This window comes from Mirounga leonina, unplaced genomic scaffold (assembly GCF_011800145.1).
Source record: "Mirounga leonina isolate KUSES-001 unplaced genomic scaffold, KU_Mleo_1.0 Mir_91, whole genome shotgun sequence".
NCBI lineage: Eukaryota > Metazoa > Chordata > Mammalia > Carnivora > Phocidae > Mirounga > Mirounga leonina.
The window spans coordinates 15895555-15922700 of record NW_023270839.1 but is presented as its reverse complement, the minus strand read 5'-3'; the positions used below and the strand labels follow the sequence as shown (position 1 = coordinate 15922700).

Below are 27146 nucleotides of genomic sequence, written 5' to 3'. Positions count from 1 at the left end.
ACCCTCAGATACACACACCCTCAGACACACACACCCTCAGACACACACACACACACACACACACCTGAAGAGACTCATGCATTTGAAGACCACACTCAAATCCCAGAGGTTGAGATTGCCCTCAGAAATCATGGCTCAACCAGTCCCTCCAAACCTTTTAACATTATGACATCTAGTTAAACTTCTCAAGTTTGGACCTATTGATGTGAAGAAGGCCAATGTCATATCTTTTTTTTTTTTTTTTAAAGATTTTATTTATTTATTTGACAGAGAGATAGCGAGAGCAGGAACACAAGCAGGGGGAGTGGGAGAGGGAGAAGCGGGCTTCCTGCAGAGCAGGGAGCCCGATGTGGGGCTCGATCCCAGCACCCTGGGATCATGACCTGAGCCGAAGGCAGACGCTTAACAACTGAGCCACCCAGGCGCCCACCAATGTCATATCTAAAAAAAAAGTCTCATCTATTGAATAGCTTTAAGAATGTGGAGTTTTGTGTTATTTTTATTTTTTAACTTCACAGGACATATTAATTGAAAACTCTTTTAGAATGTTGCTCAGTCTACTTTGTTCAGCTTCTCTGTAATTAGTAGCCACAACCTTTAAAAAGTATTTGGATCTTCAAAGAGTTTTCTTCTTAGCAGTTGAGCTCTTTGTTCCTACAATCATATACTTAGGCTTAATAAACAGTTTCTTCATATGAATGTTTTTTAAAATAGTAAGCTTCATCTCCTACCTCTGGAATGACTAATCTCTAAAAGGATTGAGTCTGAATTAATGATATTTTATCTAACTGAAGAGCACAGAGTTCAGTCAAGATTACTACTAACTACGGCCCTGCCAGGAAGACCAAGGTTTCAGGAGCTACCTGTCTAGTGTGCAAAGCAAAGAAACAAAGAGTTGAACTAACAACCTAACACTGTTTACTTAAAAGCTGAGGAAAACTCTACAAAACTCAAAGTCTGATGGCCCCTGACCTCTTTGGAATCTAGTTTAAGGGTGTCCAGGCTGGTGTAGCACCAGAGAAGGAGAGGGAAGGGAAGTATACCTCTGAGACCATCTAGCCCCTCCAGAAATTCATCAGATTTCTGATCAATGTTCTTAGGGATTTTTTTCTTAGCAAAACAAGTTATGAAATTCCGCAGATTTTTGACATTTATGTTCATAGTATGAATGTATGCTTCCAGTTTATATATACAAGTCCCCATGAAATAACAAAAATGACATACTCAAGGTCAATACTAAAATTGCTCTTAGGCATTGAGCTGAGTACTTGGCTTTCCTAAACTATAAGAATAGGTGCAGCCCAGAGCAAGAGCTACAACAGGGATGGTTTCCAGGATATAGGCAATCTTGATATGTCATTTTATTTTTTATTACATGGATTTCTGTCTTTTTACATGAAACAACTCAGCAGAGGAGGATCATCTAAAATAAAATTGTATGATGTGAATCAATTATGAAGGCTAACCAGACTTTTCAAATAATACCTGCTAGAAACCAGAAATGAGATGAACAAAGACAAAGACCAGTGCTTTACCACCTGTGACTTGATCTTTTCAAGAAAGACAATGCTGTTTTGGTCAAGAGGCCAAGTTAAACTTTGAAGGCATGGTGCAATTCTCAATTTGTTAATGACTCACCCGGCAGCCCAAGACAAGTCACTTATCTCTGTGCCTTGGGAAGGACTCTTGTGAGTAATAAAGACACAAAAATGGAAACTCCTCTATGAACCAAGAGGTACCACCCATCTACTGAAATCCCAGGAAAAATTCAGGAGGGTTAGGGATTCCCCACCCTGCAGCCCTGAAAGTCTAGAACTGCTCTGTTAAGACAGTCTCCAGTCTTTTTTTTTTTTTTTAAGATTTTATTTATTTATTTGAGAGAGAGAGAATGAGAGACAGAGAGCACGAGAGGGAAGAGGGCAGAGGGAGAAGCAGACTCCCTGCCAAGCAGGGAGCCCGATGCGGGACTCCATCCCGGGACTCCAGGATCATGACCTGAGCCGAAGGCAGTCGCTTAACCAACTGAGCCACCCAGGCGCCCAAGACAGTCTCCAGTCTTGAAGACTGAGTCTAGCATGTTTCCAGAGGACTCCCAAACCCTAAATCTCCCCCAATAGACCAGTGCATCTTTAAATGTCCATAGGGTCTTTGGAGGTCTCAGAGTGCTGCGCCTTCCAGCCACGCCAAGAACAGGATTCACCTCCTAAGGTCAATGTTACAATTGATAAGACACTCCTGAGTCCTCCAGATCAGCACTGGCTCAGATATGAGTTAAACCTCCTTAAGAAACAACTAGACTTCAGTAGCTTTCAAAAGGAGTTAAAGAAAAAAAATAGGGAAGAAGGAGCCTGGTAAACCGGTAACCATTTCCATGAGTTCTATTCTCTTTTGGAATGATTCTGTTTTGTTTGAAATGTGCCTGTAACTATAGCCATGGCCATCACGAAGCACAAGATGAGAATAAATGCAGAGAAGACAGGAAAGGGTTATCTGTTTCTTCCCCTTCCAGATGAGATTTATGCAAAGCAGTGGGCACTTCCTATCCGTAAGTGGTGGCTGGCCTGCCAGTCAAAGTGCGCTTGGCTTCCAGCAAGCACAGTTCCATGAGCTTTCTCCCTACAAAATGAGCAGCCTTGGTTCAGTGAGGGATGAAACCCTGAATACCAGGGACCAAAAGATGGTTTCAGGCCATCTTTTGAAAGCCTAATTTTCTTTAGCTTTCGCCCTATTTATGTCACTCAACAAAGACTTACCGTTCAGGTAAAGCTGCATCTGCCAAACACCGTGGGCCTTGACACTGTGAGTCAGAAGTCGTCCCTGACTCTCAGAAGCCTGTCGTAGGTTTGGGATCTACGACCTTAGTAAAGTTGTGGCCTACAAAGTATGAAGACTGTTGTCACTCTCAGGCAGCTCAACCCCCTGTCTCCAAGTGACAGGGGCAGGAACATAAGTGTGAGTAGAGGAAAAACCTTTCCCCAGGGATGAAGTAGCATGGGACGTAGTTATTTTTCAGGAACCTGGACCGATCATGATTCTTTGTAGCAAAAGCTAGAAAGTAGGTGAGCCATCCTACTGGCTGCATCTCCACGTCCTTCCCTACGTCTAGCCCCCGTTATAGGTTCTGTGTTATAGGTATCCTGAGTAGTTGATCATCTGACTTTTCCTTCGTGTACCCCAGTGTTTGCAAGAACAGGATTTGGTGTGCACTCTTGGGGCTGGCAGAGATGCCAGACATCACATTAAGTAGAACATAAAATAAAAAGTAGTCCTCAAAGGTCCGGGAAGAGTAAAAGGAAAAGCAAGGCACTAATGGAATAATAACAAGAAAGGGTGGTTTGTGTGTCACCTCTGAGTCTTCCAAAGAAGCTGGGGACCAGGGAGAAAAGGAGCACCACTGAGACAGGAAATTTCTAGCGTGTGATTTGCTCTGAGTTGAGAGCAAGGCAAGTGAGGGACCCTTTTTCTTCAGGACCAGGTCTGTATCAGAAGCTGTAAGCAGGCTGGGTATGGCAACAAGGTAGGAAGATACTGAGAACACTGGGTTTCTGGGATATTCCAGGAAAGGATGGTCAGGGATGGGCACTTGAGGGACTGGACAAAATAATCCCAAACCCAGAAAAGTCAAAATTAGTCTTCACTCTTAATTTACCAGGCTAGAACAAATATCTATATTTATATTGGCACTTCAGAAGGATATTCACACTGGTTGAGAGTAGATTTTAATGTTGGAATGCAATTCCATTAATAGCTCAGCAGGGAGAACTTAAAAAAGAAAGTGTGATGACACCTAAAACCCTTTTCACATAAATAAACAAGTCAAACTTTTGGGGTTGTAGCAAGAAAGCCCTAAGGAATAATGCTTGAATCACTTGATCTGATAATCCCCCATTTCTTCAAGAGAAGATCAAAGACCCTTAAAAAAAAAAAAAAAAAAAGGAATCATGGAGAAGAGACTGTAGTGGGAACCATGTTTTAGCCCAATCTGTTCGGGAACCATTCACATGTATAGACACACACACTCCAGAGCTATGGTACCTGTCACGTGAGAACTGATTTATAAAGGGAGCCAACATATTAGTAGCACATTCACAAGGCCTAGACTTTCCTTTTTCAAATAACTTACATTGAAACCTAGGGGTAGGGCCTGAAGAAGGCTTAAGTCAGTGGCTCTCCCTCCCCACATCAATGGCCAACTCTCTTTAGGGAGAGTTCTAGCTTGAGCTGGGTCAGGGAGCAGCTGTAACCAGACCAAAATTCTGATCCCTGTGATGTTCTGGTTTGTAACTTGTGGTTGATAAGACAGCTGAAAGGTAGCACTTCACTGGGACCATCAACAGTTTGGTTAGTGCCGGTTACCTATCTGGAATTTCATAATGGGTAATCGCCAACAAACTCAATTGTTTTGGGGTGCAAAATCCAATATATTGTGAGTGGGCAGTGTAGCAAATGGTGATAAGTTCCATAATCACATTGACTTGAAACCCAGATTCACCTTCCACTGGCAATGCATCCCTGTGTGAATTACATAACCTTTCTGAGCCTTAAAGCCTCATCTATAACGTGGGGACAACAGAGGTAAATCATAAAGGTTTTTTTGTGAGGATGAAATAAAATAATGTATATTTATTTCTTGGCATAGTGATTGACGTGTAGGAAGTACTCAATATGTTGGCTCATATAATCATCATTAGGAATTTAGGATAAACTAAAAATACAGAGAACAAAGTAAAAAGCATTTTACGTGATCCTAGGATCTAACTCAGCATAGCTTAACATGGAAGTTGGCCCTTTTTTGTCTGCTTGTTTGTGCCCAGTGGTGGAGCCTACTTTCTGCAGTAGCTTGGGGGCTGTCAGGCCCTTTCTGGCTGGACCTCAGGTACAACAACCCCAAGTTCAAGTCTCACATGGAAGTGATAGGTACTTACTTTCTGGTGTAGAACAAGCATTGCTTAGTCCCTAAGCCAGTTGGTCAGTAGGTACTAGTTTTGGCCCTTCTAGGCTGGACCCTCTGGCCTTGAATGACCCTTCAGAGCCCCTCATTTTTCCTCTCCTCTCCAGGCAAGTCTTCACTTTCCATCCCATTTCTCACTTTACTGCTCTCCAGGTACTCTTTCCTGTGCCTCCCTACTGCGTGTCCAAAAGGGACAGGGGGAGCTCCTCCTAAATCTCGCTTTGTCCCTTATTTTACACCAACATTTTTCAACAGCCAGAAGCCACTGACTCTCCTGGAGCCAAGAAAGAGCTCTCTGTCTTTCATGAAGACAGCCTAACTCCCAGGGCCGACGAATCCAGGAGGTGCTATGCCTAGAGCCCAAGTACTTAGGCCCCTAAAAATGTTTTAATTTAATTTCTTTCAAGATTAGAAGGAAAAAAAATTGATGAGTGAATATATAATAATAAATCCAGCCTGGACTTTATTCATCTTCATGCTAATACAATCATAAAATACATTTTTTTAAAGATTTTATTTATTCATTTGAGAGAGAGAGACAGAGAGAGCATAAGCAGGGGGAGAGGCAGAAGGAGAAGGAGAAGCAGACTCCCTAATGAGCCGGGAGCCCGACGCAGGGCTCAATCTCAGGACCTGGAGATCATGACCTGAGCTGAAGGCAGACGCTTAAACATCTGAGCCATCCAGGCACCCCCATAAAATACATTTTTAAAATATATTTTTATGGAGGAAGGGGCCCACAAATATCAAAATATGGCCTCTAATACGGGGAAGGCCTGAGGCAAACTCACCCACTGTCTATCCCCACCTCCTCCTCAACCCATTACCTCCTTCTGGCTGGTATAGGACAAAAGTTGCAATGACTCAGATTTTTAAGAGAACTTTCTCAACAACTGCCAACATTGATTATATATAACTTGTCTCTTTCCATCATAAGTCTAACCCAGATTCTTCACCTTCCCCCACTCAAATACAAACTCATGACGTCAAAGCAGTAACAATCCAGTGGGATCACACCTGCCTGGGCCAAATTAAGGTCCAGCATGTGATAACCTTTCTCAAGGAGCAAAGCCTCACTTCTGGGACACTTGAAAAATCACACCTAAATGGGCGCTGACTGGATTTATCACAACATATGGCAGTGCTTTTCACTGATTAATTTAAAATCAATTAAGCTGAACACTGAACACCCAGTTGACTATCTTGGTTGGCAGTGAGGTCTCTATCCATACTTATGAAGCCATAATGCGGACTTCTTCAGCTGCACACTTTGTTCGAGGTATCTTCACTTTGATGCAAAGTATAGGGGGAAAAAAAGCAATATGAAACAAAAAAGACAGTTTTCTTTTACAGTAAATTTTGGCTACTGTTTGGATGGATGCTGAGAAATTACTTTGACCAAAATGTTTAAGTTAGTTGCCAATTGGGCATGGAGGCAGATCAATCTTGATCAATACTTACAGCAAATTAAAGCTTTGAGCTTTGTTTTTAGTCAATGCATTTCTAATTGTCATGATGCTCTCTTGGGTGTGACTCTGTTATTCATGAAACACAAAGTCTGCACTCAGGGAACACAGTTACCCACAAGGTCAAAGATATACCCTTCTTAGTGGCGCCGACAGAGCCTTACTTCCTACTTCCAAAACCAGAGGAACACAGAAGACCGAGTATTCTGTCTCAGTTTATACTTTCCTAAGGCTGCTCTCTGCCCAGAAGAGTTTCACTCTTTATTCCCACGACAAAGAATCAGACTGAATAAAAAGATACTCCCCACGTGGGGTGGGGGGTGAAGACTGGGCTTTGGTACAGAGCAGTGGGATTGGGTGTTAGAACCCCACCTACTGCTTGTAAGTTGTGCATGAAATAAGTTACGTTAGTATTTCCTAAATATGAGGAAAGTATGACCCCTTTTAAAGGGAAAAAAATTTTCTTTTAGATCCTTAACTATGTGTCTGCAGATGATCCCAGTTTGGAAAACACTCACCGCTATTAATTTACAATGATTTTCTCCACGGCTCACACGCAAGTGCATCTATTAATATTCAGGAGTTTTCCTTTCAATACTAATACTTATTACAGTACTTTTTTGAGTGCATATTAAACAGTTTTTGTACCCAGAAAACCACATCCTTTGACTGGTCCAGGCCATTTGAATCTTTCTATGAACGTTTTTTTTTTTTCCAGCTTTTACCCACGCGTCTTTGTACATGTTAAATTATTAAGTGGCATTAATGTGGGTATGGTGCTGGGTGTACAATAGGAGTTTTAAAAATAGTGGTTGCATTACAAAACTAGTTTTAGCATTTAAGTTATTGCCCTTTGGTTTGCAATGCCAGCCATTTGAAAAGGAGCCCAGTGTTGGATTTTAATTAACTCGGTCCTTTTTCAACAGTTCATTTCAAGCACCCAAAGGCAGACTTGAGGAGTGGTGTTAATTGAATCACATCTAAAGTGGAGGGGATTTAAAGAGCTCATGGGGAACTCTTCAAGGTGTGAAGCCTCTCAGATTCTGCCAAGGCATAAGATTAAATCAGATTTGAAAACCTTATTTATACATTAGCAAGGGTGGGGAGAGTCAGAGTCAGTTCCTGAGTGTTATAGTTCAGCAGAGCACTTGATCTTCCTTCTCCTTACTTCCCCATCTTCCTTTTCTCTGAAAGATTCTCCCCTCCCCCTTCCTCCCCTCCCCAACCCTCATCCTCTTTCCCCTCCTCCCCCCTCTCTTCGCCTGCCTCCCCATCCTCCCCTCCCCTCATTGTTCAGCTCACTATTCATCTTACCTTTTGCATATTAACCTAGACCTCACTTCCTCTGAGAAGTTGGTTCCCCATCAATCAAGAGCCATGGTACTGTCCCTTTGGTGTGATCGCTTAGCCCTTAACTAGGTTCTCAAAGCATTCACTTTGTATGCCCACAACTTGGCACAGAGTCATTGCTCAAAACAATATGTCCTCAGTGGTTACTACATGCTAGGCGTAGACCATGCCATATCATCCTTAGCTAAGTCCCATGAAGTACGCCTTGTTTGTGTCCATATTTATAGACATGAAAACTGAGGCTTAGAAAAGTTAACTTGCTCAGGGTCACATTACCAGGAAGCATGAGGGCTGACATGCAAAATCAGTTGAACTCCAAAGAGCTCCTACTTTTAACTACTGGGCCATTCTGCCTCCCAGATATTTGTGGAAAACATATTGTTCGATTTTTTTTTTCCCCATAAATTTGAACAAAACAGATTCACTGGTAACTCACCTTTGCTGGCCCCAGCCTCTGGTTTTTTAAAGCCACGCGGGTCAGAATCAGAAAGTAAGCTCTCTGCCAGAATGATTCAAAATAGGATTTATTTATTGAATAGGTGCTTGCACAGAATACAAAAATAAAAGTTACGAAACGAGAAACAATGAAAATGAAGATGCCTGCCCCCCATTCGCAGAGCTGGCTAGTTCCCTTTTCCAGAGGTAACTATAAAGATCTATTGTTATCATGACAGGTAGGCTTAGGAGCTGTATTTCGTAAACTATGATCCCAACCCAGTACTGGATCAATTTTGTGGGTCCTGACCGGAATTCATTTTTTAATGTCATTAAAAAATATATATTTGAAAAGACTGTGTTTCACACAGCTTGTGTTTCGGTTTCACGTGTAGTGTCAATATACATCTGAGTCACAGGGTGTAAAAAATTGTAATTTTACACTTCTCATCATGAAGTAATGTTCAAAGCAGTTGGAAAGCCACTGGCCTGGTCGACCTAGAAGTTGGAAATTATGAAGGTCGCATCCACAGAGAACCTTCCATCCTTCCCTCTCATGAGTCACTTTGGAACTCAGCAACCCGAGTGACCCCATTAAAGCAGAAGTCCGATCCCATTCCTCCTCTGTTCAAAGCCCCTTTCAAAGGGAACCCATCTGAGGAGAGTAAAAGCCACGAGACAAGGATTTCTATTTGTTTGTTGGGTTAGCAGCCTAAAAAAATCCAAAATCAAAAATATGGGCTGTGTGATATAAATAAATCAGACTGTGGGGGAGGGGCTCTGGGAAGGGATTTCACAGAGTTGGACAGCATCCATCAAAGCAGCTGAAATTAAGAATGGATATTCGCAATTAGGGTCTGTATATGGGATGAGCTTTTTTCTTTTTTTAAAGATTTTGTTTATTTATTTGTTTATTTATTTGACAGAGAGAGAGAGACACAGCGAGAGAGGGAACACAAGCAGGGAGAGTGGAGAGGGAGAAGCAGGCTTCCCGCAGAGCAGGGAGCCTGATGCGGGGCTCGATCCCAGGATCCTGGGATCATGACCTGAGCCGAAGGCAGACGAGCAACTGACTGAGGCACCCAGGCACCCCAGGATGAGCTATCTTAAAATATAATTCTAGGACATTCATAAAATCCCCTTTGGAGAATTCTGGGGGTGCCTCAAGGAGACAGGACTCTGTCCCTAACAGCGGGCCCATAGTCAGAGAGGCTCCCAGGGAGGCATGCTGCTGCATCCACGAGAGGATGCAGAGGAGAGAGAATGAGAAGGAGTCCCACCACAAGCCCTAGGCGTACAGGCACGGAGCCAAATGGGGCTGCTGCTCATGTGGGCAATTCCTCTCGCCTTGGTGCGAGGTGAACAGCAGCAGGGATTTACCGTGTCCGGTGTGCTATTGCAGAGGACAGCCAGCACAACAGCAAAATAATGAGGCCAGTTCTCCGTGTCTCAGAAATAGGAGCAGCACTCAGCAGGAGAGTAAAGGATGGTTCTGCATTGGCTCCTTCCTTTCCCTCTCCATCTCTCGTCACTCTCCTCTGGAGCTGTGTGCCCCTAAACATGGCAGCTGCGTCGTCACAGGTCCATGTGGAAGCCTCACTGGGGCCACTTCCTGGTGTCCCCATCAGGGTGGAGCTAACCCAACTTTGAAGTGGCAGATCCTGCAAATCAAGAGTGTAAAAATCTTGGCATCTTTGTTCATTTGTTGGCTTGATTCCTGTCTGTCTGTTAGACATGTAACACCTTGTCTGTCTTGTTCTCTACCTGAAGCTCAATGCCAAGGGCAGCATCTGACGCTAAGTAGGCAACCAGTGACTATATACCTTAAATGGATGAATAAATGTTAGGCAACAGAGTAGAAGCTGTGGCAGCCAATCGGTTCCTCGAGCACAAGCAGGCAGATCGTGAAAGGTGGGTTTGCACCCCTCCGCACCTTGGAGGTAGTCCTGTATGTGCCGTCTGCGGTGACTTGCCAGTTTGACGTGCTTTGGGTAAAACTGTGCCTTTGTGTGTTTACCAGGTGAAAAGAGATGGCAGGCGGAAGGAAGTGCACAAGCAAAAGCACAGAAGCTTGCAAGGGCACTGGGCACAGCAATTACCAAGAGTGCCACGGTGCTATCTAAGAGGTCAGGTGCCTGGGAGGGCACGGCCAGAGGCTAGGCTGCACAGATGAGGTTCACTTGTGAAGGGGCACAACGGTAACAAGTTTGCACTTTATTGTGTAGGCAACTGGGGATTCCTTGGCAGTTTGGAAGCAGAGAAATGACATGATCAGGTAACTCTGAAAGTGATATGAAAGAAGGATCAGAGGAGAGGAGGTCCTGTAATTAGGGAAGCCAATTATGAGTCTATTACACATGTCCAGATTCAGACATAATGGGGGCCAAGACCACCGCGTGGCCATGGAGATGGCGAAGAAGCCCTCTGGGGCAGTTAAAGGGAGGTGACCAGTTGGAAATGTGGGTGTGGATGTTAGATATTGAGGTTGGATATTCAGATGGAGAGTCATATGGGTCCTGTTGAAGTCATGGAAGAAAATAAAAACACCTAATTTGAGTAATGTATCATTTAGAAAATCTGACAAAAGCAGGTGTTTTTTTGTTTCAGAGGCTTCACAGATACCCACCAAAAAGCCAAGTAAAAGGTCCATGGACATCAGTTATGAATACCTGATTGAAAAGAGGAAGAATGACAGAGTCCCAAGGAATGACCTCACCCAAGAAGTGGGCAGAGGAAGACAATGGTCCCCAACCCTTCTCAACTGCTATAGAGATGTTGACTACTGCCCATCAGAGAGGTAGGAGAAGCAGAAGAGAGAACAAGAGAAAAGGAGAACTTTGTTCTTGAGGTCAGAGGTGCTTCAGACAACACCAGGAAGACTAACCACATGGCAGAAAATGAAGAAAAAGATAAAGCTAACTTCTAATTTTTTTAGATGTTTGGAAAAGACAAATTGCTTAAGTAGGAATAGCTAGAAAGCCTCATCAAAGAGCTCAGGGTGGGCCCAGACACAGAGTTAGATGGACGCAGAATGCAGCGCTCTCAGGAAGCCAGAAAGAAAGATGCTTTCCAGGCAGAAGTAGGCCTCTTTCTTTAGAAAAACTCAACGAAACTCGGTTACTGAATGAGTAACTAGTAATTTGTATACTTATATACATAATGAACTCAGATGTACAGTTGTGTGCAACTGCCTACATGTGTGTTTAGTATTGTGTGTATACACCAAATAGCCTATTATGTAGATATGAACACATATTTTCATATAATTTTGCATTTGCAGAAAGGTACGTTCATCCATTTAACATATATACATATGCATATACAGTATAGTCTAGAAGAGTGTTCTAATTTAATGTCTACTAAATATCCACATGCTCCTTCCATATATATGGCTGCGACTAAAACTTGGTTCTATTACCCAATGTTCATGAGGATTCTCTGGAGAAATTTCTTAGTGGTCTTACTATTAAGAAGAGTTGATATTCTCTTGAACAATTTATTTTATTTTTTTGTCTTGCATGTGACAGAAATTGAATTTTATACAAAGCTCCCTTTTGAAGATGACTGCTAAAAATCTGGGAGACAAATTTTGGTCCTATTTGTAGCCAAGTGCTCTACGGGGGTGCATTTAAAAAAAAATGACTTTCAATTCTGGCTCCATTTTATATGCCTTATTTTTCACTTTTTATTTCACACTTTTTTTTGTAAGTTGTGTACCTTTGTAAGTTACCTTTGTAAGCTTCTTTTTCTAGGAGGTGCCATATAAACATGAAGAAATATAGAAATGAAATCACAGAGGGAGACTTTAAGGTCCAGAACATTCTGGCTAGGAAGAGACCTATTACTGTGGTCAGAATTAAGGCATGTGACAATGATAACGGGTGTGTTATTAGGACAGCCCAACAGCGATAACAGGGAGTCGGACAGATCTCAGCCCAGGTCACAGTTGTCTCTGCTGTTTACTAGTCGTGTGACGGGAGTCACGTTAGTCTCTAAACCGTAATTTTCCCATCTCGAAAACAGGGACCTCTCGGGATTTGGGGCGATGGCTTAAATGAGGCAACGTACAGAGAGCACTTTAGCACAACGCACTCCATCAATCAGCTACTGCTATCGTCACTATCTTTCGGACAAGCAGAGCTAGGCCACCATTCCTGCCCCGTCTGCCGTCAGAAAGTTCTTCCCACCCCTGCCCGCATCTCCCACACGCACAGACGCCCGGCAGCTGTCTCCCGCCAGATACGGAGCACACCTCCCCTCCGGCGCGCACCTCCAGAGCCGCCGCCTCCCGCAGGGCGCAGGGCGCCGATCTCCAGCCAAAGTCCTGCAAATTGCTACCAAGAAGGCGCGGGAGGCGCAGGCTAAGGCAGAGCCACACCCGAGTGTTAGTTCCCTACCGCGCCCCCGGCGGCGCTGCGCTAGACACAAGGGGCCCCGCGAAGGGGCCAGGGGTCTCCGCGAGGCGGGACTGAAGCGCGCCCCCCCCCCGGGCCGCTCCGCGAAGCCCGTGCCCTCGGGCTCACACCGACTTCGCGGCGCCCCCTCGGCCTTCAGCCAGGGGCCGGGAGCGGCGGGCGGCGCCGCGGGGCGCTCGCGAGTGCCGGGGGCGGGTTTCGCCGAGGAGCCGGAGAGCGCCACACGTCTCCTCCACCGACAGCCTCGGCGCGTGTCAGGTGGTTGGTGCGGGCGAGAGTGCGCGCGCGCGAGGCCGAGAGGGCGCGCTCACAGAAACTTTGTGCCTGCGGGTGCGCCTCAGGCGGGCTCGCCGGCTCGCAGCGCGGCGGGTGGGCGGCCGGGGGCGGCGGCGGCGGCGATGCGCCGCGCCCCGCCGAGCCCGTCCCGGCGCGCTAGGTGAGGCGGCCGCGGGAGCGCCGGCCGTGGCCATGGGCACCCTGGGCAAGGCGAGAGAGGCCCCGCGGTGAGTAGGGGCCCGGGCCCTCGGCGGCGCCAGCTTCCTCTCTTGGGGCGGGCGGCCCCCTGAGCCCTCTCGGGGGTGGGAAGTGGGGCGGACGACGTGGGCGCCTCCTTCTACGGGAAGTTGCTGACCCGGGGTGCGAGCGGCGGCAGGCCGGGGGCTCGGCTCAAGTCCGGGGAGACGGGCGCGCCGGGCAGGTGGGGCAGGGAGCTGGGTTGCGCGCGCGGCGAGCTCCGGAGTTGCACCGATCCCCCCTCCTCCCCCTGCTCCTCGGCGTCCGGCACCTGGGTCTCCTACTCGCGGACTTTCCGCAAAATCCGCACCTGCTGCGGGCGCGGGGGCTCGGGCAGCGCCACCTGGCGGCCTCTCCCGGCCCTGCGGATCCCGGACAAGGCCCAGAAAGGCCGGTGGCATTTGCGAGGTTCCCGAAACATACAGCCCTCTGGGTGGAAACTGTACTCCCCTCTCCCCCGAACTGCGATTCTAGGGAGATGTTTTAGGAGGGTCTTGAAGATGAAGGCAGAGTGATAGTGCAAAGTCTCTTGGCAGGAGAAAGAGACCTGGAGGGGCCAGGCAACGTGGAGCGTGTCCCCCTAGAGCAGGGAGAGCCTGGGCATAGCATACCAGCTGTGCTCTGCCCAACTCCCTCCACGTGGACCCTGGCGTGACTGCGCCGTGCCCAGCCCGCACGGACAGGCCCGGGAGGAGCAGGAAGCTTTAACCTGCTGGACTTTCTGGAGCCGAAGGTTCTCGGCCCTTTCTGCACTCCCCCGACCAGGGGGGTGTTTGCCCTGAGGGTACAGCAGTGCACCTTCAGCTAGATTGGGGTGGGGGTGGGGCGTCGGTAAATTACATTGCGTCTATACTATAGGGCTGAGGGAGAGGACAGGACTGGGAAGAATCCTCACCGGAAGCCAATTAAAGCCACCTTCCACTGCAGAGAAAGTTGGGGAAATCTGTGTTCTCTTCCTCCATTTCATTCTTTCCTCTTCTTGGCTAGATTTCATAAAAAGTTCAACCCGAAAGTGTGTGTGCCCCCCACGGAGGCACCAGTGCCTGGACAGGATTTGACCTGAACCAGTTCGGAGTTTTGACAGCCTCCTGCGGCAAACCCCACGCAGCCTTGGCTGCTCGTGGTCTCAGAAAACACTTTCAAGTTAATCGGTTTCTCTCGCCACCCCCCCTTTTTTTTTAATTTATGTGAGGATATTTGGCTACAATCCTTTAAAAGTACGCCTTTAGAGATTTATGCTTTCTGTGGATTGTTTCATACCTTTAGATATGCCTATAATGAAACATTTTATACATCCTACCTAAAGCCATTTCACCAGAAGAGAGAGTGGTTTGCAGGTTTGCCAGGAAGCAGCCCGTCAAGACTGTCAGCAAAAAGAGCAGAGTTGCCTAGTTTATGGTGCCGATAACCCCATTACCCCAGACCTCTCAGGTTGCGGTTTGGTTTTTAGTAGCATCTCTTCTCCCTGGTGTCTCAGGCCCCCGATCTTCTGAGCCTGTCTGGCCTCCCGACTCCCAGATGAGGTCTCTCACTTTCCCTTCCCCCCCCCCCCAACCTGAATATTCCCTTCACACTCCTTCTTTCTACTTGAATTTCCCCTTGTCCCTCTTATATTCTGGTAAAAGCATCTACCTCTGAGAATCACGTTGGGACACAAAGTGGTTTCCCCTCCTGCTGACATTAGGAGATGTGACTAGAATTAGAGCCGGGGGCAGTTTTCGGAGTCCTCAGTGGTCGATACCACCAACTGAGCGAGAAAATGGAATTTTCCCAGGATTCAACAGTTGAGAGACTGGAGTTAACACCTCCCAGCCCCGGGGGCAGAAGCTGTATGTGGAGACAAAGCCTCCAGTAGCAGTTGCTTCCTCTCTGGGGCCAGTTTCATCTTTCCCCGCTTTGCCTTGGGTGGAGGTCTTCATGGTGAACAGGCAGCAATGAAGGCAGAGGCTGACCGTTTCCATCGACACCCAGCACCAGGTTTAGAGTTGCCAGTACTTTCAGGAAAGGAGGCGAGCCTGGCTGGGGAGCAAGAGGTAGGGCACAGGAGGCCTGGCTTCTACCAGCCTCCGCACCAGTGGCCGGTTAACATTGCCTTTCTGAGCCTGGACCTTCCCACATATATATGAAAGTGGAAATTGACCGTGAGGAGTCTGCCCAGCTCTGGGGTCTGAGGACTGTTCCACGGGCCTGCAGGAGGAATAAGGCCTGAGATTCAGCCTTTAAGTTATTAGCTATGCTTTTGGAGGATTTTTTTTGTCTTGAATTTTCCAGCCCCTCTGTGACCGTCTACTTGCTGATTCTCATGTAGCGAAGAGTGCACGGTTCCAGGCACAGTAAATATTTATTAAATAAAGCCAGAGAGGCACCAGGTATAAATCCCAGATCTAGCACCTATGAGTTACGCAACTTTGGCTGTGTCATTTAGCAGCTTTTAGATTCAGTTTCAACTTCATGAAATGGAGATAAGGTCTTTCTGGGCTATCAGCTTTAAAAACCTTTTTTTTTTTTTTTTTTTTTTTGCCATATCATAGGTACTCAATTGATTATGCTCATTATTTTCAGATACTGATCTGATCCTGGGGTTATCACAGTGCCTAGATAAAAATCAGTAATGGTCAGAACCTTGATCAAGTCCTGTAACACCAACTTGATCTTTCAGAAATCACTTCCTTGGGTTAGTAGATTCTCAGAAGTCAGTCATTAAGGCAATTTCCGTGGCCTCACCCCAGGCCAAAAGCAGAGTCCAGTGGCCACTGCTAGATAGTGCCCTGGAGCTAGTTTGAAACGGAGCTCAAAGGGCATGGTCTTCCTTCCACTAGTCTGGCTGTGGACTGAGAGTGGCCCAGAGTTCAGTACACGATCTTATAGCTGGTTTCCCCAAAATCCATGTATGCCCCAGCATTTTATTTTGATCTGAGCGTTTCAGCTCCTTCTGCATGAGATGCTGTCTTCTTGGAGCTGCTTCCCCCACCACTCCGCCTGGAACTGGTTCTCTCTCCTCTAAGAACATCACACTTAGTCTTGACACCCACAGGACACTTAAGATTTAGAGAGTTGTCTTTTCATGGTCTAGGTCTGACTCTCCAGTTTTTGAATTAAGGAGCTTCTCATTCACCCTTATACAACAACAGCAACAACTAGCATAATGAGTATGGTTTTTAGTTTACAGAGACCCCTCACCTCCATGTCTCCACTCACTGCGGTCCCCTGCCCCTCCGGCCTATCACAGTATCTTGCTTATAGAATAAGCACTTACTAATTGATGCCATTATGTGTTTAGCTACTCCCTCTGTATTTTGATAAAGTTATGGATCTGAGGTACTTATTTTTTTTTTTTTTTTGGTCTCCTCTTTGGTAGTAAACTATGAAATAACCAAAGCCACAGAATTAATTATGTGTTCAAAGAAGTTACCAGCAACAACACCCATCACTATTAAACCTGAAAAGGTTATAGATATGTATCTGTGTGTGTGTGTTTAAATGGGAAGGAAAGTAAAATGCTTAGTTAACTTTCATATATCCTTTTGCAAACAACCTGACCTGTACTCATGAGGTCATGACCGAAGATAAAGCTAAGTGAGAGTGGATGAGGGTGCCCTATTGGACTCCTAAGCCATTTCCAGATCCAGACTTGTCCTTTCACATTCAGTTCTGGAATAAAGCTCCCTTTAGCTCTGCTTTTTTTTTTTTTTTAATCAGTAAGGACTTAATAGAATGATACTTAGTGGTGAAAAATGACTCAATGATCGCCTGTATTATCAGCAATGAAAAGCAGATCCAAGATTTGTGAGAAAGGCAGGATTAGCTTAAAATCTAAATACCACCACCATAAATCCTCTCCGCTGTACACGGGTCCTTAAGTCTTCGACTTCTCCCACAAAGTCCAGAGGTGTTTCTGGGGCTCCCTGGCCTTCTGCAGCATCTCTGGTATTGCTCAAGATGAGTGAATTTAGCTGAAGGTGAGACCAAATTCGACGATTCTTCAGAACCAAGTCAGTGGACTCCCCGCTAAAATCAAATATTGCTAGGAGCTAAGGACTGCCAAGGTGGTCTTGCCTCTGCCTCTCCCCTTCAGGAGCTGGAGCCAGCAGGCCAGAGCAATTCCAACCCCACGATGAAGAGCCCTTGTCGCAGCCGGGAACTCTCACCTCGTTATTGGCTTGGGAGATCTCTAACAGCCAACCAGTCCATTGGGTGCATTTGCCGAGTGGGAGGGGTATGTCTCCTATCAGCCCAACTCTCAGGATTAATTGTCTTACCTCTGCTCCTTTCCCGTCCAATCTGCCTTCAGAGCTTGGAGCTGCCAGTTTGTCTGTCCCTGGGCTGCTCAGCTCGCACTCAGCGCCTCCTCTTTCCCCCCAGGAAACCGTGTCATGGCTGTAGAGCTGCCACTAAAGCAAGACTAGAGGCGAAGCCAGCCGGCAGCCCCGTCCCCTCCCATCCCAGCCTGGCCCAGATCACCCAGTTCCGAATGATGGTGTCTCTGGGACATTTAGCCAAAGGAGCCAGCCTGGACGATCTCATCGACAGCTGCATTCAGTCTTTCGGTGAGTTGGCTAACTGCCCACATGCATAAAAATCTCTATATTACTTTGTTCTTCCCTAAAAAGTTGCTTTGTAGAATAGCAACCTAGATGGTATTTTGGCTTTAAAAATATCTTTTGAGCCTTTGAAATGCTGGAGACCGTGTGCAGTGCCTAAGGCACATGACTGTGTGGGTGTAATAGGTCGTGATGAGAGGTGTGATTTCAAGGGAGAAAAGTTACTGAGGAGAGTTTGTGTTTCCATTTTTCTTGGGACGGAGGTTTTTCTCATGATGAAAAATCTCATAAAATGCTACTGTGCATCTGGTGCTTGGACATCTTTCCGCCCTTGTGTTCTTAGGGCACACAAAGACTTGGTTCCCTGAGCAAACACTATTATCAAACAAGTTTGAAAGACTTTGGGTCATGGGGACAGTAAAGTTTCATAATTCCCCTTACAGTTGGAGGGTAGTTGTGATGGACTAGGGAAGGACAGGGTAAAGCCAGATGGCTGTGACTGGAAGGTACTGGTTAATAAGTATTGTGCTTGGGGTGCCTGGGTGGCTCAGTCGTTAAGCGTCTGCCTTCGGCTCAGGTCATGGTCCCAGGGTCCTGGGATCGAGCCCCACAACGGGCTCCCTGCTCGGCAGGAAGCCTGCTTCTCCCTCTCCCACTCCCCTTGCTTGTGTTCCCTCTCTCACTGTGTCTCTCTCTCTCAAATAAAATCTTAAAAAAAATAATAAGTATTGTGCTTGAAGGTCAAGGATCTGAGGAATAAGCAGACAGACACACACTGACAGTGAATTATCTAGAATGCTGCACGCTGTCATCACCATCCTCAGTGTGAAGGATGCACCACTTAGGGTAGCTTACAAGCAATTATCTGCAAAGATGCCATTTTTTAAAAAAATTTTATAAGCACTGTCTTTTTTGGGATTGTTATTTGTGAAATAGTGGTTGAACAGTAACTAAATATTGGCTCCTCTCCAAAAAAGGAATGATTAAAATTGATGGAAAATTCATAGATTTCCAGCGTCACTGTCCCCCCAATCTGTGCCCCCTTTGAGTCCCTCTGTCTCCCATCCTGAAGGGTATATGTATATGCAGTTCAGCTCAGAAGTGCCTCCCCAGCCCAGGCCCTCGTAGAGCCTCCTGGGGAGTGTAGGGGAGGCTTGACCAGATTCCAGGCAGCATGACACGTAGATCGTTTAGAATTCAGAACTAGGGATTCGTTCTAGGGCTGGACATGTTCACTGCTTGGTATACTCTAGTACAACATTGAATGGTTTTGATGATTTCAACATTGGTTTAAATCACATGGAGGTGTTGGTCATTTTTTAATAGATTGCTGGGCCCTGCCCCCAAAGTTTCTGCTCTGGTGGGTCTGGGGTGGCTCAAGAATTTACATTTCTGGGGCACCTGGGTGGCTCAGTCATTAAGCATCTGCCTTCGGCTCAGGTCATGATCCCAGGGTCCTGGGATCGAGTCCCACATGGGGCTCCCTGTTCAGCAGGAAGCCTGCTCTCCCTCTCCCACTCCCCCTGCTTGTGTTCCCTCTCTCGCTGTCTCTGTCTCTGTTAAATAAATAAATAAAATCTTAAAAAAAAAAAATTTACATTTCTAACACGTTCTAACAGGTGATGCTGATGCAGCTAATCCAAGAACCCACTTTGAGAATCACTGCTTTATTGTTGTAGCCTTTTTTTTTAACTTGGAAAAGAGGGAGCATTTTTGTTAATACTGGGTTAGTCTCAAATTTTAATTAAATTTCTGTTTACACTCTAATCGTTCAGTTATGAATGACTTTGGGAGCAAAGTGAGTGGTTTTCTATTCTTAAATAGAATAGAAGGCAAGGAGGTGAACTAGAGTTCAGGAGACGGGGGGGCAGCATATGGCCATGAGCAGCGTTGTTCATCGTGCACGTTACTTTAAACTCACTCCCCACTGGAATAAACTGCAGAGTTCCTCACAGAGTTTTGGGAGTCTTATGTACTAGTCTGTCGCAGGCACTGTGAACTGTTTCAGGAATAAGGATTTTTATTCTTTCTCCATTTCACTGTTGAAAAAACAGGGACGGAGAAATGGTATTTATCATGCTAACTTTCTTCCTCGTGTGCCAATCCGGCAACTGCTGGCTGAGGTCAAGGCTGTTTTCCTAACCTCCAATAATCATGACATCAGCCTGAGAAATCCAGGACCAATTCTGAAGTCCTTCCCCAAAAGAACCAAGCCTAATCCACCCCCCTCAACAAATCCTACAGGGCAAAAGATCCATTGTTTTCTGGAATATGTTGACCTGAAAAAAGTACATTAACATCCAAAAGCTGTACAAATCCCGTTGAGTCCAATAGTCTTTCATGCACGCTCAGGAAGCATTGATTAAGCCCTTCATTGCATCTGACACATGCTGGGCAGTGCACAAGGGGAATTATGGTGACCAGAGACACCCCTGTTCCTTTATTAGAGCTTAGAAGACCTGAGAGATGTACCATTCAGGAAAAAATAGGATACACGAGGCAAGGCAATAATAAGCCAAGGCGTGCAGGAAGAATAAATTACACACGTAGAGTTTGAGGAAATTCACTTCAAGGGTGAGAACAGCCACTGTCCTCACAGCCCTCTGGCCATGGGATTGCAGTGGGAAAGTAAGATCTCAAGGTTTTGCATAGTACGTACTACACCGTTTCTTGCCGCAGAAATTTATATGAAAGAGGTGAAAAAGAAAAGACTCGCTGTGTCTGGAGGGAGTGGGAGACGCACAGTGATTTTGAGTCCAGGGTTGGCCCAGCCGTGGGTAGTGGGGGAGGGGAGTGGAGCTTGAACTACAGAGGTGAGCCGAGCTGGGGATCGCTAGCAGCCCTTGACAAAGAACAATCCAGGGCGAAATGCCTTCTTGTGCTTCTGCAGGTCTCCTCAGAGGTGATCCGAAAATAGTACAGAGCGAGCCTCATGTTTCTCTCGAACCTTATCTTACTGGTTATTTTCTATAGCATAAAGCAAATCTAGCTTAGCTTTTTGTTAATGAGTTTAGATGCCTTCTCATTTTAAAACCTGTGAAAAGAGAGGGATATAGTACGGAAATGTAGGGAAATTGTTTTGTTTTTTTTGGTAATCTCGCACTTCAGACTCTGGCTTCAGCCACTCTCGGACGAACTTGAGGAAAAAAAAGGAAAAAAGCCTGTTTTGAACATAAAGACTAATTAACTAATTTACTTTGTCCTGCCTTCTCAACCTCGCCTTCATGCAGGTGCTTTGAGGAGGTTTGAATTAGCTAGAGCTGTGCTGCCCAATATAGTAGCCATTGGCCAGATGTGGCTACTTACATATACATTTCAATTAACTAAAATTAAATCACATGTAAAATGTAGTTCCTTGCGACATTTCCTAGTAAGCTTCACTAGCCCTATTTCAGCTGCTCAGTAGCCACAAGTGGTAGCTGCTGCTGGACAGAGTACATGGAAACGATTTCCATCATGGCAGAAAGTCTGTTGGACAGTGCTGGACAGGGTAGATGGTTGACTTGGAGGGGAGAAGCAACAGAGAGACCTTCTCGAAACTGTGGGATTTGCGTTTTTCTAGCATCTCTAGGTAGTAGTCTGAATACTGTCTAAGGCATCATGGACATTTGGATTTAGCATCTTTACTGATGCCTCTCTAGTATTATTAACCATTAATTACCACCCACACTGTTCTCAGAGGAAGGACTTATTACAATGCTTTTAAGGGTGGGTGACCAGACATTCAAACTAAGGGTCTTCTTGAAGGCCTCCAGTGAGCCTCCCATTGTCACAGACAAGGTTACAGACCTGTGATGAGAAACTCAGAGCCTTGAGTCATAGTTCACTGCTTCAACCATGAAACAACCCACTCCCACCTTCTGTTGTAATCAGAGGTCATGCTTTACCTTTTCGGCATATTATTGCTCGTTAATCTACTCTTCAACTGAGCATAATGAGGCAAATCATCACAACCTGGTACATTTATGTCAAACATATGTGAATCACACCATCTGTTTCTGGGGTAGAAAAGACCTATGAGATCATCTGGTTTTTAATGTTTTCACTTTTTAAGAGGGCTGCCAGCATTTGGGGCCAAATGGAAGGCTTCACATGTCCAAATTCACAAAACTCTTCCCCTGTTCCATTCTGCATGCAGGACAGCTTTCAGCAGCATCAGAAAGAAAACTGCAAACATGTCCCAGAAAGGGACCCTCAGCAAGGAGCCCTCCTGCTCCCAGGTGGGATGTAGGAGGATATTCAGCATCTTTGTCGTACCTGTCAGTGTGAAGGGAAATGCAGCTTAGCTAATATCTTATATTTATGGAGTGTTGTTTATTTTTTCTTGAAGTTCCATATGTATTGATTTTCTTTTAAATGCAAAACAACTCTGAAAGGTGGTATTGTCTCCATTGGACGAATGAGAAGATAAATTGAGCCTCTGAGGATTGAGGCAATTTGCCTCATGCCCCCAATCTAGAGAGAAAACATGCTGCTCATGTGCTTTTTCCTCTGTCCCCAACAGCCACTTGCCACCTGAGCTGGAGTGCACTCAAACCCCTCTCCCAGGAAGGCCTCCCTTCGTGCAGGGGACACAGAACAGGCCTGAACCCTGTGCCCATGTTCTGCAGGCCTGGGCTCCCCCAGATGAGAAATTAAACTCCCTTCAATATGAGAAATAGTCATTGGACCCCATGTATCTATGTCTGCCTGAAATTCTATCTTGAACAAAGTGTTGATTAAAATTACCTTAGGCATTGTACTAATGCTATACGAAGACCTCCCAAACTAATACGTATATTTTCTGCACCATGGAACACTTAGACGTTGAAAGCATTCTATAGACCTCAGCTTATTAACAGCAAAACACCCACTGTTTAAAATCGGAGCCAAAGAAGGCAATCACACATTTGTTGGGACTGCACACAGTTCCCTCTGCAACTTAGAGCTTGTGCACTGAAGTGAGGTGCCCAGAAGCAACGAGGACACGCGACCAGAAGCCCAGGGCCATGACCTTGAAGGGCACTCAGACCCAAGAATGTGCACCTCCAAGGAACAAAGCCAAGTGTCAAGAAGGGGCTCAAAGCCCTGTCCGTTGTGGACGACAGGTCCTTTGTGAAGAAGACCAGAGATGACCCAGTAGCCATTTGCTGGGGAGTCACATGTAAAGAATGGTCCTTGGGGCACCCATGTTGTAAGGCTTCTAGGCCACAGAGCAGCTGCCAGACGTGACTGTCGTTAGCCCCCTGGAGGGCATTAGCATTCTGTGATCAAGGTGCTGTTGATTCCAAGGAATGTCTTTGCTGTGTCTTCGACAGGCTGGCAGCACCCCATGCCCTAGCCTGATGTGTCTGCCCTCTCGTGGGTGTGAGGTACAGTGATTGCCAGGCTCGAGAGGAAGAGGTGGGAGATCCCCTTCACTCTCATCTGTGCTCTCCTCTGTGGTGGTGGTCACGGCAGTCCTCCCTCTGTGATAGAAAAATGTCAGTGCGTAAGGTTGACGGTGTCTCGGGAATCCTGAGCGTTTTTAGTTCACTAAGTCCATCCAGAGAGATAAGGGTTCCTGCTGAGAGACAGATAGACAGTGGCTGGACACTTACTGTGGGCTGTGTAGGGTGCTGGGCCTTTACCTGAACTGGGCCTGTGAATCTTCACAACAACCCTATTTTTTCATTAATAGGGCATTGAAGCTCGGGGATGTTACAGAACCCGTGGAAAGTGGCCCACCTCATTAGTGGGAGAGCTGCTGGGATCGGAACACTGAGGCTCTTGTTCTTTCTACTCTACCGGGGGTTCTCCAACTTGAACTTGAGCAGTAATCATCAGGGGGTGTGTTCATTCAGATTCTTGAAGGTCAGCTACAGAGAGTTTTCATTCAGTCCGCAGTCACTGTGGCTTCGAGGGAGGTGACCTGTGAGTTGATCTTGAGCAATACCGTTCCCTAGCACACTTGCTAGCCCTTCTCGGTTGCACAGACTCCCTTCAAAACTTCCTGCCTGTCAGTCGTTGGGCCATGGAAATAAGCAGCGTGGGCGTCTGTTACAACTACACTTTGGTTCTTTGCACTCAAAGGCAGTATTCCTCGTCTGCATTTCCGCCTGTAAGCCACTCTCAGACCAGTTTACTGGGGTGCTTTAGGGCCTTACTCCCTGTTGTATGCTTGTTCCCCAGAGGTCAGAGGCTTGGAGGCAGTGGCTATGCCAGGAAGCAGGAGAGGTGCTTCGTCTAAGTATTTCCCAAAAGTGCCATTTTTCTGGGACGCTTGGGTGGCTCAGTCAGTTAAGCGTCTGCCTTCGGCTCGGGTCATGATCCCAGGGTCCTGGGATCGAGCCCTGGCTCGGGCTCCCTGCTCTTCGGGGAGCCTGCTTCTCCCTCTGCCTGCTGCTCCCCCTGCTTGTGCTCTCTCTGTCAAATAATAAGTAAAATCTTAAAAAAAAAAAGAAAATGCCATTTTAGATTTTTTGAGGTCGCATGTTGGCATGAAGGTTCTGAAGTCCGTGGTGGAAACACAGTAGGAAATGGTGTGAAAGCAAACGCACTGTCGTCAGTGGTTGGCTGAAACAGCCGGGACTGGGCAGAGGCCACAGGAGGGCCCACCCCCTGGCCCATCTCCTGCTCTCGGGACCTACCCTCTTGTGCCTGGAGCAGTTCCGGCTGCTGGACTGTGTGCCTTGTTCTGCAGGTAGTTTGGGCTGCCACCCAGTTGGGGAAAGACGGAGTGCGAGCAGGCTCAGCTTCACGGGCACCACAGTCGATTTGGTGCTATAACAGTCCTGAAATCTTCTTAACCTGCAAAAGCAGTGTTACATTTTCAGGAGTTCCTAAGCCAGTTGTTAGAACCACCATTAAAAATTAAATTATGTAAACTTACAATTATATTAAAAATGAAGGTAAGAAGTCCTCAAACATCATTTCCTAATGTATGACCACATTTTACTATTCTCTGTGCTCTTGAGGTTTTGCCTGTTGTATCCACACAGTATGGATGCCACGTGGCGGTGTGCTGGGGTATGTGCATCTCCTCCCACCTCATGTTCCGTGAAATCAGGCTGGTAGCTGGAGGTTTCCTGGGTTGGGAATATTTACACCCTGGAAATAGACAAACGCTACTCCTCAGGGCTTCCTGTTGAACCCTACCCCCCCCCGGAGAGGCGATTGTTAACCGTTTCCCAGCACCTCCTTCCAGCTACAGAAGGTACTTACAGAGCAGAGTGTCTGTGGGAAGGAGAGCTGAAAACCAGAAATGTTATTTTGTATCACCTAATTAGGAGAAGTAATTATGTAGGGTTCTTTGTCTTCTTTTGTGTCAGTATCCTATAAAACAACTCCATGTGCTTCTCAAAGAAAAGGAACAATTTACCTTAGAGATAAGGAAATCAAACATCGGTGAAGTTGAAAATTTGTCTTAAAGCAACAATGGAACTTAAAAATTAAAACTCAGGCAGTCTTTTTTTTTTATTATTCTTATGTTAATCCCCATACATTACATCATTAGTTTTAGATGAAGTGTTCCATGATTCATTGTTTGTGCATAACACCCAGTGCTCCATGCAGAATGTGCCCTCCTCAATACCCATCACCAGGCTAACCCATCCTCCCACCCCCCTCCCCTCTAGAATCCTGTTTGTTTTTCAGAGTCCATCGTCTTTCATGGTTCGTCTACCCCTCCGATTTCCCCCGCTTCATTCTTCCCCTCCGGCTACCTTCTTCTTCTTCTTCTTCTTTTTTTTCTTAACATATATTGCATTATTTGTAAAACTCAGGCAGTCTTATTCTGGAGTTGAAGCTATCGGTTTTTGTTTTAATTTACCTCCTCTAAAAATTCTCCATCGTTAAACTATCCCTTATTTCTGACCAGCCCATCCTCAGTTTTGTGACCTCTGTTCTTCATATGTATTATATGTTGTCTCTGTTTTTGATTCCATCTGTGTAATCATTTGCCTCCACTTTCTGCTACGTGGTAACAGGTACTACTGATCTATATATACATATAACCAAGCTTCTGCTGAGTATGTTTTCATAAGTTTGTTTGCTAACTTTATTTCCAGTTGTGTGGAGTGTTCATATCCTTTACCTATTTATCACTCGCTATTTAATGTTATTATTAGAGGTTTGTGAAAGCTTTTTATATGATGAAGCTCTTAACTCTTTGAATACCATTTGCTATCGACATTTCCGGTCCCCCCCATCCCATTTCCATTTTTTATGTTTTATGTCAGCTTTGGGATTTTAATGTTTAGAAATTTTACATTTTTATGTAGTTAAGTTTGTCCTCATTTTTTAAATCTTTTCCTTTATAAACTCAAACTTGAAAAAAAAATCCCCATTACAAAGATTTAGTGAATGTTCCATTGTCATTTTAATCAAAGTTTTAAACAAAGTAAATCCATCTTATGATAATAGTTCCATATCCCACTCTTGCAGGTGATCAATGAAAGTTTGTCAGTAGGTGTTTGCCGAAGAAAAAGAAGCCTCCAGTTTAGTTTCTGAGACTGTCATTGGCTTAAAACCAGGGAGCTTTTACAGTCGCTTTGTAACTCAGAGCCTCAGTTTCCCCTTACCATGATGGTATTGAAGCGATTTCTGATATTGACAGTGTCTGGGAGAAGGTGTCATGTGGTCTTGATCATGATGTTGAATGTGAATTTGCAGACAGTCCTTTACAAATGTATATATTTAAAGAAAGTAGTTTTGATCTTTTTGAAGTACCCTTAGGGTGGAGACTTAGATATCCAACCAAATCTAAATCCATTTCTCCCCCCTAAATTATTAATATAGAGTGAGTTTATTTCTTACATTTTTTTTTACTGTGGTAAACAAAACTTACATAGCATGAAATTTACCACTTACATAGACTTTTAAAATATTATTTTAGTAAATAGTTAAGTTTTGAGTATTTACTGTGAACAACATGGTGTTCATATTAATATATCACTTAATCTGCACCCTTTTATCAGTTCTTATATTTACAAAGATCTAACTGTAACTCAGCCCTCATGTTTCCTTTTTAAATTTTAATAACTTTAAAATTATTCATGCTCACTACAGAATATTTAAAAAAAAAAAAAAACAGTCTAGCAAAGAGAAGAAAATTGTAGTCATCCATTCCACCACCAAGAGCAAGATAAGTACTACTAACATTGTTTAGTGTATCTCCCTAGATTCTCTTCCATGCATGTTTTACATGCACTATAATCGTGGTAACTTTTTCTTGGTAGATTCACTGTAACTAACTCTTTGTTTTCCATCATTCACATTTTAAACAGTTATGATCTTACAATCAATGTTAGTATTTGTAAAGAGGTGTGCTAGCACACAGAGTTGCTATTCAATCCTAAAATGGATTTTTAAGAAATGATTCTGGCACAGTCCCTTCAAATGTGGGACATAAAAGTGAAGGTTGTCTGGCAACTAAAGTGAGTCTAATGAGGAATTAAAGGCATTATAAGAAGAGTAGCTACTCATTTCTTTCTAATGCTAAGTGCTAATTATAATC

The 27146-nt window shown here is 45.3% G+C and overlaps 1 protein-coding gene across 1 annotated transcript in view; it reads left to right on the top strand.

Annotated features, from left to right (window-relative positions):
• The first annotated feature begins 13004 nt into the window (after window positions 1-13004).
• Window positions 13005-27146, top strand: part of RASGRP1 (RAS guanyl releasing protein 1) — a 77252-nt gene continuing 63110 nt past the window's right edge. Inside the window, exons 1-2 of the mRNA XM_034993731.1 lie at window positions 13005-13120; window positions 17493-17677. Coding sequence (XP_034849622.1) covers window positions 13086-13120; window positions 17493-17677 — 220 coding nt within the window. The 5' untranslated portion in view covers window positions 13005-13085. The remainder of the gene's footprint in view (window positions 13121-17492; window positions 17678-27146) is intronic.